Source organism: Corythoichthys intestinalis, chromosome 8 (genome assembly GCF_030265065.1).
Source record: "Corythoichthys intestinalis isolate RoL2023-P3 chromosome 8, ASM3026506v1, whole genome shotgun sequence".
NCBI classification, from domain to species: Eukaryota; Metazoa; Chordata; class Actinopteri; order Syngnathiformes; family Syngnathidae; genus Corythoichthys; species Corythoichthys intestinalis.
The window spans coordinates 21,538,481-21,558,337 of NC_080402.1; the positions used below are offsets into that span (position 1 = coordinate 21,538,481).

The 19,857-nt window shown below is 37.4% G+C and overlaps 2 protein-coding genes across 2 annotated transcripts; both read right to left on the minus strand.

Annotated features, from left to right (window-relative positions):
- Nucleotides 1–5: 5 nt before the first annotated feature.
- On the minus strand, nucleotides 6–8,163 carry si:dkey-162b23.4 (sodium/hydrogen exchanger 9B2). The gene is made up of 12 exons (XM_057844159.1): nucleotides 8,020–8,163; nucleotides 7,473–7,674; nucleotides 7,163–7,333; nucleotides 6,765–6,907; nucleotides 6,197–6,324; nucleotides 5,925–6,100; nucleotides 5,641–5,747; nucleotides 4,392–4,541; nucleotides 4,150–4,258; nucleotides 2,677–2,813; nucleotides 2,276–2,459; nucleotides 6–1,483 (listed from the first exon to the last, which is right to left on the minus strand). The coding sequence occupies exons 1-12, from the start codon at nucleotides 8,161–8,163 to the stop codon at nucleotides 1,425–1,427; spliced, it is 1,710 nt and encodes a 569-aa protein (XP_057700142.1). The 3' UTR covers nucleotides 6–1,424.
- A 3,330-nt stretch (nucleotides 8,164–11,493) lies between these two features.
- Nucleotides 11,494–19,225, minus strand: bdh2 (3-hydroxybutyrate dehydrogenase, type 2). Its single transcript, XM_057844160.1, has 10 exons — nucleotides 19,157–19,225; nucleotides 18,154–18,244; nucleotides 16,145–16,223; nucleotides 15,881–15,977; nucleotides 13,591–13,699; nucleotides 13,229–13,289; nucleotides 12,971–13,084; nucleotides 12,641–12,699; nucleotides 12,434–12,526; nucleotides 11,494–11,641 (listed from the first exon to the last, which is right to left on the minus strand). The coding sequence occupies exons 2-10, from the start codon at nucleotides 18,223–18,225 to the stop codon at nucleotides 11,588–11,590; spliced, it is 738 nt and encodes a 245-aa protein (XP_057700143.1). The 5' UTR covers nucleotides 18,226–18,244; nucleotides 19,157–19,225; the 3' UTR covers nucleotides 11,494–11,587.
- Between the last annotated feature and the right edge of the window lie 632 nt (nucleotides 19,226–19,857).

The following is a 19,857-nucleotide window of genomic DNA, read 5'->3' on the forward strand; positions in this document are numbered from 1 at the left end:
CCCCCCCCCCCCCCCAAACCAAGGATCCTGCCCTAATATGTCCAGAAAAAATAATTACACCCACACCAGCACATTTGTATACCAAAAAAAAGCTTCCACAGCCAACCGCATTCATTCGTTTTTAAGTACATTCATAACGAAAAAATAATTGTCCATTACACCGCCATCCTTCACATGTGTTCTTCAAAATGAAGCATTGCAAGAGTTTGAAAATAAATTGAAGCAAAAAGCACATGTCTAATAAATACACTACTCCAAATGCAAACACTGGTCTCGTGTGACAAAGGAACAAAGTTTGTCACAGTCAGGGACGTTTCTACAGTTCAATCTTCGGTTGTCAGTGTCCACATGATGGCGCTAAAAATGCAAAATTGGTACATCTTCACTTTGGACGGAGTTTTTGAGAATCCTCGTTTTGAATGCCCAAAATGTGTGTGTGCGTATGGATGATAGACTAAACCGTTGAAAAAGTTCTTCTTTTTGCAAAATACCTTGCGATGTGCAGACATAGGCTAAGAAACAGCTCACTAAACAGAACGCAGCACACGGGCAGGTCATTAGTGACCAGACCATTAAAAACAGTCTCATGCCTCTCCGTATACATTGTGGCACTCGGCAAATAATGTTCAAAGTTCATGTTCTGTGCGACATTATTTCTTAGTTACTGTTCCAGTGTTTTCATTGCTTGCTAGTTATGCTATTTAGTTTGTTATGTGATAATTTCAGTTTTGTTGTAACACTGTGACTGTGCATGACATTTGAGTTGATGACCAGCCATTATATGTCATTGTTCATGGATGTGAAATGCCTGTTCTTTTGCTTAGCAAAGTGAAAATCGTCCCTAACTGTCTCGTGAGCGCCACAATATACTAGAATCAACATGTCATTTTGGTCGGGTAGACCCTTTAGTAATCTCACATACAAGTGCGCCGGAGTATAAATCGCACCCCTCGACAAACTATGAAAAAAAATATTTATCGTCCGAAAAATCCAGTGATCAACATACTGTATGGATGCAACCTATGTTATTAAAAAAATAAAAGATTAAAAAAAAAAGATTTGGATGGAAGGGACCCTTTGACAACAACCAGTCATTAAACTATTGCACTGAATTATGATAAAAAAATTCACACTAAACAAAAACTTTTTCTCGTACTCAACATGACCCTTCACATGTTCAGATGTGGGTCAGTTGTTGGAAATCACCAGTGCCTATAAATACAAAGTCATTCACACGCGAGCTCCTGCAGGGGAGAGAACAGACGGACCAGGCCACTCGGTGGCTAAACGACAGCTGACATATCCGACATGTCATTCCAGTTATTTTGTTTGAAATTAAAACTGATTTGAATGTTCTCTTAAGAATAGATACAGATGCTTAACAGTGAGGATTTTCACTGCTGCCCTCATTGAGACTGGTGATATCACAGAGTGCTTTCATAGGTGACTGGCGTTTCATTGTCTTCATCACCTGCCGCAGTGCCTGGAGGAGATGCAGAGGGAGCACAAGCAATGATTGCTGACATTTTGTGTTATGCTTTTTTTTCTACTTTGAGTTCGAGAAAATTATGTAGTCTGAGTTCTACCTAGGGCTGGACCTATAAATTAATCATGTTTGTTGCTCGTGAAAAAATTTACGGTTGATTTCGGTGATCAGTTGTGACATATATTCACTCAAATATGGGAAAAAAGTGTCTGTGTTTGCCAGTTTTAATTTGCATTTGTTACTGAGGATGAGTGCTATTTCAAATTACCAATGACATTAATAGGGAAATGAATTCTACCTAGGGCTGGACCTATAAATTAATCGTGTTTGTTGCACGTCAAAAAATTTACGGTTGATTTCGGTGATCAGCTGTGACATATATTCAGTCAAATATGGGCGAAATGTGTCTGTGTTTGCCAGTTTAAATTAGTATTTGTTACTGAGGATGACTGATATTTCAAATTACCAGTGACATTAATGGGGAAACGAAAAATGTCTAGAATTCAGGGTGTCTTCATTTTCCCTGAGGGGGTAGTTTGTTTTCGGAATACTAGTTATTTTCCAGGATTAAGCGTTGAGTGTTTTTTACCCCTAAATAAACTATTCTGCATTTACATTATTGCAGTGGTTGAAAGTCGGAGGGCCAAGCTACAGTTATACAATATTTAGGAACTATATATATGTTACAAATATGGGGAGAAAGGAGGTGGGATCTAGTTTAGTTGAAAATTTTGCTCACACATTACCTACCTAAGAAAAAGGCTGATAAATTCGGTTTGACTCGCTCACCACAGGCTGAGTTCTTTGGTTTCTGCAGCAGACATGGACCACAAAGGCCAATGATAAGGGCTCCTACTGGTGCCGTTAGAAGGATGGAAAGTACAGCCACAGTCAGCACATCCATGCCGTACTTCTGCATCTGCGTGTCTTCTCTTATCCTGGCCATGTCCAAAGCTGTGGAGCCAATGGCTGCCTAGTGATTAAATAAATAAATAGATATACTATTTATCCCTGCATTCTCTCATTCACCAACTAACATAAGCTTGAATTAAATTACTAGTAAAAATAGCATGATTGTATCATTTTTAAGTCTGAGTCTGTATAATTTTACATTCTTTAATACCCTTTGACAAGATTCAATCATTTAATTACAGTGGAAAAAATGGTGATAGTGGGACTTAATAGAATACCTGTACAGTGGCTTTGGGCATCCAGGCTAGGGCAATAAACAGCTTTTCACGAATATTAAAGCCGGCGAACAACACGCAAACGTAGGTAAACAGGAGCCGAACCAGCAGGGCAATGAGTAGAGAAGCTATACCCAGACCTGCACATGAAGACATACAGTATGTAAGCCAGACTTGTCATGATGGGCGGGCCTAAATGCACCATGCCAGCACCCAGTAAGCAGCCCCCCCCACCAAAGCAACACACCCACACACACTCAAAGATGTTAAACAAGCTCTTATGTAGGGAAAACAAAAATCAACTCCCAAATGCCTAAGTGGAAAATAATGTACGGGACATTTCTGCCTAACCTTTTAAATTGTCCAACTTACACCTTAGATATGCATATCCAAATGATACATTTCTGGCAGCGATCTTAAATGCGTGCAATGTGATAATAGCATGTGATGATAGCATATCACATTGCATCACATAGAAATCTTTGGCTACCAGGTTTGAATCCCAATGTGGACACTTTTCTATTTCATTTTTAAAACAACGTTCACAGCTGATTAGGAATAGCAAACCTGCCTCGGATATGAGGATTACGTGCTGCACAAAATGCGTATACGGCAGTCCCCAGGTTACGAACGAGTTCTGTTCCTACGCTGGCGACGTAACCCGAATTTCCACGCATGTCGGACTTAGCCTTTTAAATACCCTTTAATCTCAAAATAACTACAATATTCAAAAACATGTATTATATGTCATTGTACTGTCCTCGCTAAGACGCTGGAGTTAAGTCCTAGCTAGACAGTGAGCTAAACTGTCATCTTTCCTCTCTCTCTCACTCGGCTGCGCAACTTCTTCTTGTGCGCAAATACGTTCTTCTTGGTGTGTAAACGGGCGCTTACTCGCGTACAGAAGTATTACCTGCTTTACGCTTCCTGCACTAGAATAAAAGCATGCATCACAAAACAAAAGTGAACATTATAGTCAAATACACATTTCACCAAAGGGTAGAACAGTCGTGTTAATAAAATGAAAAGAAAAAAAAAAAGATACTGTGAGGTACAATAAGGTAATGTTTACGCGACTTATAAAAAAAAAAAAAAAAAACGACTGGAGACAAAATGGCGGACGAGACTCCGGCGTCATGAAGTCGAAATCACGTAAATCGGGTACGTTGTAACCCGGGGACTACCTGTACTGTAGGCATATACAAAATATAGGAGTAAGGTAATAATTCTTGGCCCCCCAATGCATTTCATAAGCCCCCCCCCCTTAAGAATAATGTCTGGTAATAGGCCTGATTTAAGTGACTGCGGCATTACTTTAGATGACAAAAAAATTTATCAATTTCAAAACATCTGCACTTGAGTAGTTGTCATAATTATGTTCCATCACAATTCCAACATCCAATATAACACAACATTAAAATTTCATTTTCAAGGAATGTTGAGAAGAATGTTGAGTGATGTTGTAGGTGCGCTCACCAACTACGTGTCCGTCCAACTGTGACACTCGTATCTCTGCTCCAATTAAGCCAAACAAAAGCGGCTGAAACACATCCCATGCCCAGCCCACCACTTCCTCCACGCGTGCCTTAACATAGACATACAGAGGATATCATGTTATTTTCTGCTGCCCCTGCCACGCAGCTAAATAGGTGAAGTATCACTGATCACAATCACAGATTTCATTAAAATACCAAAAGTTGTAAAATACTGTAGGTTACCTTTTCTGTACCCCATCCGAGACCGGCAAGAAATGCCAGTACTAGAGTGCAGAGGCCACCGGACCCAGGAAAGCCAGCCACACCGCTGCCAAACACCGCAAAGACAGACAAGCCAAGTACCAGAAAGGAACGTTTCATCACCAAGTGTTTCTACAAGAACAAAAAAACAACAACCGGTGAGGACAAATTATATGCGTTTTCAGCCTCATTTCAGTAAATCAGTTTGCCCCCCCCCCCCCCCCCCAAAAAAAAAAAAAAAACCCAAAAAACTGCATTGTGGGACATAATATTCATAGGAATACAAATATAAAGTGATTATTGTAGTTCATTAAGCTGCATTTTTCGATAAAATAAAGTATACTTTGAGACAGAAAAGATAGTGGATATTTAATGGAGGAAAACGCGTTTTATTTACATGGTTTTCTTTTTTTTAATTGAATTGTTACTCATTTTAAACTGCATTTTCAAAACTTTCAGTCACCGGTGTAGGAAGTCTTGCTTGGAATGAAGCCTTGTCTTTCCAGACCTAAGTACAGTGTATCACAAAAGTGAGTACACCCATCGCATTTCTGCAGATACTTACCGCAATTATATCTTTTCATGGGACAACACTGACAAAATGACACTTTGACACAATGAAAAGTAGTCTGTGTGCAGCTTATAGAAAAGAGTTCATTTATTTTCCCCTCAAAATAACTCAAAATATAGCCATTAATATCTAAACCCCTGGCAACAAAAGTGAGTACGCCCCTTAGAAACTACGTACATCCCTAAATGTCCAAATTGAGTACTGCTTGTCATTTTCCCTCCAAAATGTCATGTGACTCGTTACAGGAGTGCTGTCAGCATTGCTGCAGAGATTGAAGAAGTGGGGGGTGCACGGCTGTCACCCAAGAAGGAAGCCTCTTCTGGAGACGGTACACAAGAAAGCCCGTAAACAGTTTGCTGAAGACATATCAACAAAGGACATGGATTACTGGAACCATGTCCTATAGTCTGATGAGACGGGCGGGCTTTCTTGTGTACCGTCTTCAGAAGACGCTTCCTCCTGGGGTGACAGTCATGCACACCAATTTGATGTAGAGTGTGGCGTATGGTCTGAACACTAATAGGCTGACAAATTACAAAAAATTGTAATTTTGTCAGTGTTGTCCCATGAAAAGAAATACTTGCGAGGGGTGTACTCACTTCTGTGATACACTGTAACTGTCTGGTCTCAATGAAGTTATGTTGCAAGATACTCATCTACCTGGTCGAGACTGGGAAAGTACTGGATGAGGAAGCCAAGAAGGATCCCAGCAAGCAGGCCACCGGCCACCTCCAGCACACCTCTCAAAAGGTTGTACCATGTGGAACCTGAAAGAGAAAGATTTACAAGAAAAGTATATATGGTATTCATACCGATATAACACGTCCTCAAATGTTATATGTTAATGTATGCATAATTAAAAATAATAATAAAATAATGCAAGTACCATTCTCATCTATTTTTTTTTGTGTTATATTTATATTTCTTTTATCCTTTTCCTTTACCTGTAGCAAAAGCCACGCCCAAGCATGTAGTGAACCCTGTTATAGCAAGGATGTCATCAAAGCTGCCAGCTGCCATTAAAACCGTGGGGATTCCCTGCTCCACACCATAACCATCCTTTTGCAGCAGCAACATGGAGGGGACCACTACTGCTGGAGACACAGCGCCAAGGACAAAGCTGCAAAGTGAACGAAATGGTCCCATTTATTGGATGTGTACATTCTAACATATTCAATAAAGCAGTTACACAGAGAGGGAGGTGTAAAAACTTTACCCAAGGATGAAGCCCCACACCCATGGTAAACCCATGAGGAAATGGGAGACAAGAGCTATAGTGCAGGCCTCAACGATGCAAGGCCCTACTGCCACACGCAAACACACAGATTTCAGCTTCCTCAGAGCCTGGCAAAACATGTGCCAAAAATTTGTTATATTAAACAGTATTTATTTATTTATTCATTTGCAAAACACACTTTGCACTGAATTGTGAATATTATTACATTTTTATGGGAATAATATAGAAAAAATTTCCATGGTCGCCTAGTTTTACATACTGTTTTGATTTTAAATGTGTTTCATCCTGTTAATGTCTTGTGTTGTTGTGGAGATTATTAGAACAGTAAATTTGGCTTGTGGATAAATTACTGTAAGTATTTATCGATGCATCTTTAGCCATCTTTCTAATTTACCGTACACTTGAATTGAATTGATTTAAAAAGAATTAAGTTGTGAAAAAGCACACTTTTTCTACCCATTTGCGGTACTTAGCGTTCATATATATTAAAAAAAAAAAAAAAAAAAAAAAACTTTTTTACGTGCCACAACACTAAACTAGTACTTACTGAGGGATCCAAACCCAAACCGGCTCTGGCTAGAATGACCGCCAGTGCAATGTTCCTGAGGGAGGCGGACCACTTGAAGTTAATGTACACACCATCTGTTATTACTGGGATATTTCTTAGCGTGAAACCCATGAGCAGCATACCTGGAAGTGGAAATAAGATACAGATGACTATCTAACCCTCCCACGGTGTTCATGTTTATAGTTGTTGAAGTTTCAGTATCAGGCACTTCAAGTTCAACAATTTAAAAATGTATGATAACCACAACTGCACAAGGATGACAAATGTAGAACAACCGAAGAAAAACAATTTTGGATTTAAAGGACTAAAAATCTAAAAAATCAATTTTTTCTAGTCTTCCTATCTACTATATTGTCCTCAAGATTTAATTTTCCTACCAAGAAGTGGAGGAAATGGTGGAAGTCTGGGTAGCCGGATCAGAGCTACTAATTTTCCACCAATGACTGCACAGATGAACAGCACTGTAATGCCAAATAGGTTACCCCCTGGAAGACATTCGTCCTCTGTGACTGACCAAACCACTCCGAAGAGCACTGCCGCCAAGAGTACTGAGGAAGACACAAGGCAATGGATGCATTTTATTCAATACTATAACTGATTAAAATTTAAGAAATTATTTTGAGAATGCCATAGATCATCAATGATGGGATAGATCACATGCCTAACAGACCCTGTACCTTGACTTACCTTTTGTAATGACAGAAGCCACAAGGCCTCTCGGAGGACAAGGGCAAAATCTGTGAAGCAAGGGGCAGCAGACAAGTGGTGGCTCTGTGTTGGTGCCAGCATCCACCACAGGGTGGCGAGGAAGAAAATAGGTTGTTTCTTCTGTAACATTTGGACTGGAACAACGCCGCACCACTACCTGGATCTGGTTCACACTCAGGTGCTGTGGAAAAAAATAAAAAAATAAATTAAAAAAAAAGAGTGAGAGAGCATGAAACAAAACATTAACTTACATGTTTCATGAGCGTCAATGAAAATAGTAACATGTTTTTACAGAATTTTGCAGATTACTGTATTTTACAGGTTTAATTGCTTTCATATACCATTGTTTCTGTTTCTTGTTTCCACATTCAAAATATACCAAGGAAAACTTGACTTGACCAGATGATCAAACAACAATTGACAGAAACCCTTTTTTTAATTAAAAAAAAAAAAAAAAAACGGACAGAAAACATTCAACAACAACACAACATTCTTCTATTCAATAAGAAATAAAATTTAAAACTACCTCTACATGGTTCCCTGATGGCAAAGGGATTCTGTCCAGCAGCGGACTGGGAGCAGGACTAGGTGCAGGACTTGGCGCCGGACTTGGCGCGGGACTCGGCTCCGGTGTAGAAGGTTTGGACCGGGTTTCCTCCATGGTAGTCATCTACAGTATATCTGCTTCACTCTTCTATCTCACATACCATTTAGCTGTGCGGGATAGCTGACCATAGATGGGACAGTTCCAACACGTGAACCTGTATGTGTCCACCTCCGACTTGAATTCCAATAACACAGAAATGTAAAGAGTTAGTGGATTTTGATCACGTTTAAGAAAATCAATGCCCCCCCCCCCCCCCCCCAACATGTCCAATACGTCCACAGTGAATTTTAGTAACCTAAGAGCGAGTGGGTAACGTACATTTTTCTTCTTCTTTTTTTAAAATACACTCATTCATTTGAGGCAGTTGCTGTCATTATGACTCACATACAATTCATTAGTTTTCAGCGTGTTTACATTACAAGTAACTAAACAAAACAAATGCCTGAAAATGAATGGAATAAAGACAACTTATTAAATTCCACACCGGTTCTCACTTATAACACACATATATATTTTCCTGCAACTTGTTTATAGGAATTATGGTACATAGTAACATAAAGTTTAACCAAAAATGGAAAAGAATGAACGACACTAGGAATGGCAAAACATCGCGTACAAGGCCAATATTTCTCAAACAGCAAGTTGGAAGACAATATACCATCAAATGTAATGCACAATATACCAACAATAGTAGTAGACAATATACCAGCAATAGTAAAATGACACTGATGTACATTTAAAACCCTCCCCGACCATACTGTAACCAGATCAAATGTTTATATCGCGATTTAAATCTGAATATTTTCACAGTTTATACTGTAAACACAGACTTTTGGTTCCAGAGTTTCACTCCACATTCAGACACCCAAAAACTTTTACGAGTACCCAACGTCAGCTCTTCAAATCCTCTCAAATTGTTAGCTTTGTCAAATGGTTTTTTGTTTTTTTTTTCCTGCAAATTTGCAGGTAACATTTTGTTAAAAGCTTTATATTGAATCATAGATGTGTTATAGTTGACAAGGTCTTGAAATTTAAGCAACATAGATTGAAGGAACAGCTCATGAGTGTGATCCTAACACGAACGTCAATACTATGCTCTCTTGCTAAGATAAGAGGACAAATCTAAGGATGTGTGTCTCAAAACAAGCGATGGAGAGACAGGAGAGGACACTAGCGACTGAGTTGGGGAGTTGAAGTACGTCACATGAGTGACACAACCATACACTGTTACGATGCAGGCTAACTACACATAAAATGTCACACATTGTGAACATGAAACAGAAATTATGGTGCATTTTTGTCTTATTCTCGTCTCGTCAGACGAAAACTGACATTCGTGTCTTTATGTTTTGGTCCCCAAGACACGTTTTTAGCTCGTTATCGTGATGGAAAAATTGTTCGTCGACGAAATGTTTTTGTTATAGTCATCATTGACGAAAACAACGCTGCGTTCAATATTAAGTGGTAGTTCAGAATTCATTTTTATATAACCAAAAACCATTGCTTTAGTTTCATTTATCTCATCCATTAAAAAAAAAATTGTTCCTTGTTTACAGTAGTTACAAGTTCAGTCCGTTACTACTGTAGAATAATAGTCATTTATATCATCCATTAAAAAAAAAAAAGTTCCTTGTTTACTGTAGTTACAAGTTCAGTCTGTTACTACTGTAAAATATATTAGTGTCATTTTCGAACAAGATGAGTTTCACTACTTGACATACATTAAAAATATCATTCATATACACATTTTGAAAATTTTAGGCCCCAACACTGACCCATTTGGAAATCCACACGAAATACCAAGTTTGTCTGAAGTATAATGCCCAATTTTTACATGTTGCTCCCCTACCTGTTAGATAACTCTTCACCCACTCACCAGCTTCCCCAATGAATGCCATATTTTTCTTATATTTCAAATCAAATGGAATGATTAATTGTGTCAAAGGCCTTCTTTAGAGCAGCAAAAATACCAATCTGCATATTTGTTTTGGTCAATTTGTAATTTTTCTGTTGAGTTCCAAAACCATTCTGACCTACATTTATTATTTGATGTTTTTCCAAGAACTTTTCAAGTCCAGAACTGAGAAGTGTCTCCAAGATCTTTAAAAACTGAGGCAATAGAGTAATTGGTCTGTAATTAGTAAAACTATGCTTATCGATGCATTTTTATTTTTTCTTAGAAAACAACCAGACTGGGACGATAAATTGCAGGTATAAGTTGAGGGCTTTGCAATGTTCAGTATAATATTTTAATAATCTTTTTTTATCATTATTATTACTAATGTTTAACTCAATAAACTGTATCAAGTATCCCATAAGACAATGTTTTGTCAACCACGCGCTGCCAAAAACAGTTGGTTAATCCAATATTGTCAAGAGACCACACTAATCGATGCTTACATGCTTGGCCATATGGCACAGCGAGGAGTAGAAGTAGGTGAACATGGATTTTTCTTCCGAAGTCCACCTCCTCTGTTTTCAGTACACATAGGCTATGCTAAGTTGCTAACACCTGGCTAACCTGGCTTGTTTGAGACAAGAGGGTCTGTTTTCGCTTGAATGGGTTAATAGTGTATAGTACTAGCACTACGTCAGAGAAGAGGGCGTGGTACATTGACTGCTAACACCTAGCTTTGCGTCATTTAACGATTTTGTGAATCCGTACCTTCTGATTGACAACGTCCCTATAGATCCTCTATCGGACATTGCCGTATTCAAAAGCGTATTGATGCCTTCGGTTTGTAATTACGATTTCAACATTGTACCAATGGTTATGCTGTCTGCGTGATTTTAGCAACAGTGAAAACCAATTAGCGTATTAGCTTGTCACGAAACAGCAAGTATCAAGCAGCAGAGTTGTTTATCGAATTTTAAATCACTACACTTCACTTCTTTAGTGCTAAGCGCATATGCGTCAACAAGTACTTATCACCAATGTAGCACAATGTCTAGCAAAATACCAGTTTGAATTGGGTATTGTTTTTAGTGCATTTATGATCACCTCATGACAGAAAACTTCTTCGATTTCATCGTAACTCGCTTGAAGTTCCTAATTTATTCTTGTTCAATTAAAAAAAAAAAAAAAAAAAACTTACCTCAAACCATAGACATTGTCAAAGCTTTAGAACCAACGTTGCCAGCCTCTCTGGCTGGTTGGCCGGGAGAGTAATGTTAATAAGAGGGATTAGTGATGTCCAGTCTCTTCTGTGTGGCATTGGTGCAGGTTTGGGAGGGGGACGTGAAGTACACACAATATTATTTATGAATATTTATCATATACGTACATTAATCAGTTTGACACCTTCAAATGTATACACATTTTTATTATACTGATATAAATGTCAGTGAATTTGGCTGTATTTTGATATAATCTGTATGTTTTGCCTCACAAAAAAATCAGTAATAAAAAAGTGATATGACAGTAAATCTTCCAGTCTTCTAGTAGCCCCTACAAAAGAACTACTAGGACAAGCTTGATTAATACTCTTCAAAGCCTCCAACCTCCATCGATGATTTGCTCTGTGCCAGTTACATATGCCGACTGTGGAGGAGAAAACACACACTAAACATATAGGCTGCATCCATCTACACAACTGGATGAAATTTGATTACAATATCTCAATCCATAAAGGTTAATTGGATCTAAATGAAAGAAAATAAATAAATAAACACCAGTGTGTCTGTGAAGGAGGTGACATTCTAGCATTTATCATAATTTATTCGATACAGTGTGTCTCAAAAGTAAACATAAGACTTCCATTTTTCGATTTTATCTCATGTAGCATTTGGTTCAACTTTAGCCCATTAATAAGCCTTTGCCTGTTTAGGCTTTGCCATTTTTGTGAGTACAATGAATTTGAAGTGGCATGGTAAACTTGAATCGTCTCAAGAATCGTCTAGGTCCCTTAATGCAGGTCAGACACAGTTTGAGAAGGTTTTGGCTGTCATGCTCTCATCTACACTGAATTAAGTTTAGTGGATGCAGAGTTTCAGTGTACTGCTCTAAATAGACTTAACCTAGTTTAACGCTAACGTTCCTGAAGTTTGTCAACAAAATATCTTGTTTTTGAGAAACTTGCCAAATTTAGTGTACATTATGTAATTAATGCAGCGTGATAGCTATTAAGCTTTCAAACCGTTGTGGAAGTGCATTCAAGAACAGAAGAACTGCTGATAAAAATAATACAAATAATGTGATCAATTACTTTTACAATTTTGGGCTGTGCCTTCGTTTTTTCGTTTGACAATGGAAATAACTTTTTTTTTTTTTTTTTTTCAAACAATGTAGTTTCAGGTCAACTTCTAAGGCTACAAATTCCCATAGCATACCCACCTCATCTGAGGCTAGGTACACACATAGGTATGCCACCTCTTCAGCTGTGCACATCCTGCCTGTTTTCTGCCTGGCCATGAAATCCCTATAAGCCTGGAGAGAGGGAATAAAGTGTGTAGTTCCATCTATGGTATCTACAGTAGATCAGAATGTTAGATTTAAAAAAAAATATATATATATATATATACAACATAAGATTACCAGTACCTGTTCTGGGTCAGGTTGAGCTTGGATTCGACCTCTCAGCGATGGAGTGTCCACAGTACCTGACAGGGAAAAAATAGAAGCTCACAGAGCTTCAAAAGGCTGTCTTCCTGATTATTCTTTGCAGATAGTCACTTCCAAATTAAGTAAAAAAAAAAAAAACTAATAAAACTTTCTTTTATAGAGTGTCTCTAGACAAGTTGTGAAAGCCTTATTCATACAGAATATAGGCTAATGTATTTTAGATACAATGTTCTCAAAATATTAAAATGTTTTTGGGGTTTTTTTTCAGTTTTTTTTTTTTTTTTTTGGTACTACATGTCTTTGTCTTACCAGGGCAAACACAATTGCAGCGAATGCCTTGCTCAATGAAATCGGCCGCTATCGATTTGGTGAGGCCAATCACGGCCGCCTTGGAAGTGCTATACACACACCGGTTCACCACACCTGTGTCAAGGAAACATATGTCACACACGCACGCGCCCGCAAAGCTGGTATCTGGCATAAGAGGATTAACATGGTCATACAACAGTGCCTTAATGTCCACTTAAATAAGCATTTGTTCCACAAGTGGCTCTGAGCCACCTTCACCTTTTATGCTTGATGCAACTGAAGCCATGTTAATGATGTTTCCAGACTTTCTTACCAACATCTGCAATTACAAAATCAATTGCATGATTAATTCGCATTGAGTGCTCTTTTCATTTGTCTTGTCAGGGACATAGAATGTCATAAATGTTTGCTTCAGCGTATGTACATTTTATTTGGTATAAAAAATAAATATCAACTTTCATTTTGGTCACTATAATTTGGATTTGTGATTGGGCAGTTGCTGCTTTTCATGGCATAGATAAGCACCCCTCATAAATAAGCATACGTTATTCATTTTACAGCTGCACTGGAACAGGGTCAAACAAATGGATTAGGAATTTAGTGAGAAGGGCAAAGGTCACCTTTGGAAGGAAGGCTCTGCACATAAGGTACATGCTCCGGATGTTCACGTCCATGGTAAAATCCCAGTCAGCTTCATCACAGTCCAAGATTGAGCCATGGTGTACAAACCTATTATGACACATGGATTTTAAAAATAATAACATTTATATCCTCATTCAAGTGTACAGTATGGGAAACAACATTTAGCTCTTTAAAAAAATAAGCATATAACGTAGAAAAAAGTACTTATTACATTTATGTACAGTAGTTGTCAATAGGGTGTCCCTGTATGCTACACATCTTACTTCAATCTCCTTCAATGTGACAATCTGACATTTGTTAAGGAGATTTAGCAAAGGTCAAGGGAAGGTTAAACCTTAAGGTGGGGATTTTGGATACGTAGTAATGTGGGAGATGGATATATTAGCACAACAGCATGATGGCTACAGGAGTGACACTACACTGTATTTAGGCTAATTCTGCTTAATGTCGCTACAGGAATGAACTGATTCTCTAATTTATCCATAGGTGTCTGTGTGAATATTTTTTGTTTGTTTTAAGATACTTTGAAGAGCTTTTGTTCAGTCCAACTTTTATTTTTTCAATGGACATTCCCTCTGAGTCTTATGATAATCCTGATGACTATTTACTGTCTGGAGTCTTCAATGCTAATGACAAGAAAAGGGCCTGCTGAATGTTTACCATTAGTCAGAACTGAGGAAGCCTTAAAAAACAAACCCAGTCAAGTGGCGATTGATGCAGGTCTTCATTGACAATTGAAAACTTTTGCAAGATTAATTGATGTTCAATATTTCATATTAGATTGTATTATAATTGATTCAAAATGCTTAAACTACTGTAAAAATGTGCAGAGTTTGAACATTTTATCCAGTGTTGTTTTTAGTAGTAGCCCACATATTAGTGGTGGGACGAGCACATCACCTTCAGTGGCGCCTCCAGAAATGTTTCATAGGGGTGGCCAGATGGGGCCACTTAAAATCTTGGGGTGGCCAAAACTAAAAGCCATAATTTCAGGTTTTCATTATATTATTGCAGTAAAAAGGTCAGGGGAAAACTATCGGAAAGACTTAAGGACACGGCTACTGATATACTTTGGTGTATTGTGTAATATTTGATGTTACTAATGATTTAATGTGCATAGTCCATAACTGTCCAGTCAACATTTTGAGTTCCACAACTGTTTTATTGTGTTATGTATACATTAGGCATAAGGTGTACATTTAACTAGGGCTGTCAAACGATTAAAATTTTTAATCGAGTTAATCACAGCTTAAAAATGAATTAATCGTAATTAATCGCAATTCAAACCATCTCTAAAATATGCCATATTTTTCTGTAAATTTTTGTTGGAATGGAAAGATAAGACAAGACGGATATATACATTCAACATACTGTACATAAGTACTGTATTATAACAATAAATCCACAAGATGGCATTAACATTATTAACATTCTTTCTGTGAAAGGATCCACGGGTAGAAAGACTTGTAATTCTTAAAGGATAAAGGTGAGTTTGTATATCGTGACTAAATATTGCCATCTAGTGTATTTGTTCAGCTTTCAGTAAATGATACTGTAGCGACTTAACTGTTCTGCCCAAATGCATGATGGGAAGTGGTGCAAACCATGACTGTGTGTGGTGGCTGCAAATGCTATATCTTCTCTGCGTTGGGTACACTACAGGGTATTTAGAAAAAGATCAACTCCTGTCATTCTTCCCCACGTCTCTTCCCACAATATTTATAGTTGCTGTGTGAGAGATGAGAAAGCTTTTGCCAATTGAAAGCAGGGCCCAAATGAATGCTTGTATCTCCTCCACTCACTTGACACTGCCTCTTATCTCTGTATATATGTAAAACGGCACCATTGTAGGCTGTTTGCGGCAATGCGTGAATGAGTCGTACCGTGAATGCGTTAATTGCGATAAATATTTTGACGTGATTAATTTTTAAAAATTACCGCCTGTTAATGCGATAAATTTGACAGCCCTACATTTAACAAAACAAAATGAATGCATTCATTTGGGATGAAATGCATAACTGATGCTACAACAATCTAACGATATACTGGCAAGCAGGGTGGCCAGTGGGGTGGCCAACCGGTTTCTAGGGGTGGCCGTGGCCACCACCTGGTGGCGCCACTGAGATTCACCTTGAGAATCACTGGCCAAATAACTATTGTATTTACCGATAGCATCAATAATTCAAATTCAAGTAGTTAAAAAACAGTTTGTTCTGTTTAGGAAACTATTCAGCAATGTTTTTTTTAACTGTAAAAAAAGTAAAATACCCAGCAACATTGAACAGAACATCAATGTGGTCATGTTCCTTAGCCAGGGCCTCCACTTGGTCCTTTTTGGTCACATCCACCACTTTGGTTCTAATCCCTGCTCAGGAAGAGATAAAATAAAATGATAAATGTTTATTTAAGGGAATTGCAAGTGCAACCTTCTGGTGTGATGGTGAAAAATTTAAGTAATGGATGCAGTTATTCACTGCAACACAGTATTTTACCAACAGATGGCAATAAAAGACCTTCCTCTGCAGTCTCTACCTTGAATACTATCCAGTTCCTTGAGCTTCTCCTCATTGATATCTGTTGCAGTGACATGAGCCCCCTCCTTCGCAAAGGCCTGACAATTTAAAACAAAATTAGGATACAGTAGCTTCACAAAGGAAAAACATATTGAAAAAAAAGCAACATTCTAATTTGACGGTATTAGGATCTATTCTTTTAATACTGCATGTCCCAGACAGATTTTAGTTACTATATCAAGGCAGAGTGGTGACATTAAAATGAATAATTAACAGTGTTTTTAATAACGGCGTTACAATATAACGGCGTTATTTTTTTTCAGTAGTGAACAATCTAATTAATTACTTTTCTCATCTTGGCAACGCCGTTACCGTTACTGAGGATGGAAAGGCGTGCATTACTATGCGTTACTAAATTGGTTGAATGACGTGAGAAAAGTCTGAGGGAGACTGACTCACCGAGATAACAAAGAATAGCAGGAGTGGGGAGGAGGCAAAAAAGTTGTGACGCCGAGCAAATGCGATGCTAGGTGGCTCCGATAATACCTGACTGTAGCCGATAGCCTACAAACTACGCCCACATGATATGGTAGACATGGTAGAGATCACATAAATATAGAACTAGATGGGGAATGACAGACACAGCGGCGTTAGCAACATGTACAATATAGGAACTCGATGCGTTAGTAAACAGCCGCCATCTTAAAGCAGTAAACTTCTTAGGAAGGCTCTGTTGTAGAGAACATTCTGAGCAAACCTAAGTAAGTTTTTATCTAAAATACTCCTAAATCGGCAAAATCTTGACTTGATTCTATCTTTAAATGATGAAACAGTTTTAAAACTTACACATGTCAAAAGTAGACCGAAGGGAACTAATGCAATAATGGGAGCAATTTTAACAACTTTTAAAGGTTGATTCAGGGTAAAGGGTAAATTAGGGTAAAGAATTGGGCTTGGGCCAATTGTCCCAAAAACCTTTTAAACGTCACATAGTGTGACCTATGTTTTTTTTTTTTTTAACGGAAAAAAAAATAAAAATACATTAAAATTATCACCAGTTACTTTGTCAAGTGACTAATTACTCTTATATTCAGGTAACTGAGTTACTAACGCAATTACTTTTTGGGAGAAGTAATTTGTAACTGTAATTAATTACTTTTTTAAAGTAAGATTAACAACACTGATCATTATTAATGGGGTTTTTGTAGGCACATGATACCAATCTACTTTTTTATACTAAGATTAACAACACTGATCATTAATGATGGGGTTTTTATAGGCACATGATACCAATCTATGAACTTAATACCTCATTGTTTCCCCTCTCCTGACAGGTGGTTATTACTAGATGTAGTTTGACACAGCATCCTCAAAGTTACATCGAAATGTTAAACAGATCACTAACACACCTAATTTTTAACAATACAGGACTTTATGTGATTTGAGCAAAGGGTTGTGGAAGGACATGCTTTCAGTGTTAAATTCTTCAAACTGCATGAAATATTGTAAAACAATTTTGCCTATTTTCATGAGGCTATTGCTTTGGCTTGAATGTAATTGACCAATATTGAGAATGACTTTTCAAAACTTCTATGACATGAAAAGGCTTCTTCCAAGACCTACAGAATCAAACGACCACATAGTGTGGATGATATTTCCTTACAGCAATGCCATTCAAAGCAATAAAACAGATGTCATATACTAAAACTGTTATTGTTGCATGATAATGGCTTTGTGTAATGCGAAAAAAACACATATACCACCAGCAGCTTTGTTTCAAATTGCTGCCATTTACACACAAAAAATGTACCGTTGGGGTACATAGGTATATTTTATCACTTGAAATGGTTTACTCAATAAACCACATAATGACACAAAATTAATACTTGTTGCTAGCATACAGTTAGTTGCATTTGTCGCATTAACTCTAGAAACAACATTGGCAGAAGTACAGCACCGAATTAAATAAACATTGTGAACAGATAATGTGTTACATATCAGTGGGAAATACTTATTAAATCTCATTACTATTGCAGCAGCACGTCCAATTCCCTGCGCAGCGGCTGACAACACAATCACTTTCCCCTCCAAGCGGCCCATGGCAAACTGCTTCCAGCCGCTGTATGAACACAAGAGCACAGAAAAATAACAACAGGTCTGTTTTGTTTAAAAAATAAAATAAAAGGCACTGTTTTAAGATTTTAATGGTATACATTATTACAATGGAACCTACAAAGATTTCTTAACTGTTACAATGCTAGGTTCAGCCTCATTTTGAAACTCCTGTCAAGTGAGCATTTTGTTTGGTTTGGCTTGTTCATGATGAATGTTCCAAGAGGAAAAGTGTAAAATGGTCGAGTCCAACATCATTACAGCTAATTCAGTTGTGACTCATGGCAGCACAATATATATCGCTGGTTTGCTGATGTTAATGTATCACCTATTGCAGTACGTATTCCCATTGTGTGAGTCAGAACTCAAATAGTGCAGATTAAAATTCCACGCCATTTCTTGTATCAGTATTCATGCGTCCGTTTCGTGCATGTATGAATAACAGTAAGTTAATGTATCACCAGGCTGCAAATTCAATTCAGTAAAACGGAAGAGAGCTAAATGTCTTATATTTAAGTAATACTTCAATTTATAAGGGTCTCGTGGACGTAACGATTCAATCAGAGGGTTACGGACATATGAATAATGCTGTATTAAATTCCATTTCCATTTTAATCTGAGTACTAAAAAATATTGTCCACCGAAGTAAATCCAAAGTACTAACTGGATGACAGTAGCAAATATACTCGCATTTAATTCAATTTCGAGTGTTTTTCCACTTTGGTTTTTTAAAATGGTCAATTTAAATTATCACATAACATAGTGGTCCTAGTACTTGTTCCCGGGGTGAATATTAATGTAGGAGTTTGGAATTTACAACAAGCACAATGAGGTCTTTTTTACTGCTAAATTCATAGTCTTGGTAAGCAGATATGACCGGGGGCGCAGTAATTAAACAAACTCTGATTTAAAAACTCACCTTGTTGTTTGCAAAACAGATCCAACAATTTTGCTGAGACAATGACCACGTGACCCTGTTTTCGCTGTTATTGGCTTTTAACCCGGAAGTGCCGGAAACGCCGTATTCTTTTCTTTTTTTTTTTTTTAATTTATTGATTATTTTTTAATCTATGAATGAAGTAGTGAGAGATTATATCATAATGTATTAATGCTGCCATCCGTCCATTTAGGAAATTTATCTTTATATACTGAGGATTTAATTTATATTTATTTATTTTAATTAATAGCAGTGAAAAATGTAAAATATCGATGTTGTTAGTTGTTACCCATGTTTCATATAGGCCTATTCATATTCATATAGTGAGTATCTGTTTGAGTAATACAATAATCTTTTGATGATGGTCAGTATGATTTTAAAACAAAACATTCAACAGCTATGTCAAACATGGGATTAACTGAGAGAACCTCTGTAACAGATGAAAACAAAAACGGCTCTTTTTTTAATTGAATTAAAGCATTTGATGTTATGATTTATAACATCAAATGCGACTTTATTGCTGTTAATTTAACATTGGTTTAGTCAGGATCAAATAGGCCTTATTCAGTAAACATTCAAATGGGGCATGCTATTATTAGACTCTCACTCATTTTAAAAAAGACACACGTTATTATTTTTATTATTTGTTGTTGTTAAAACAATGAATGAATACACATATGAAT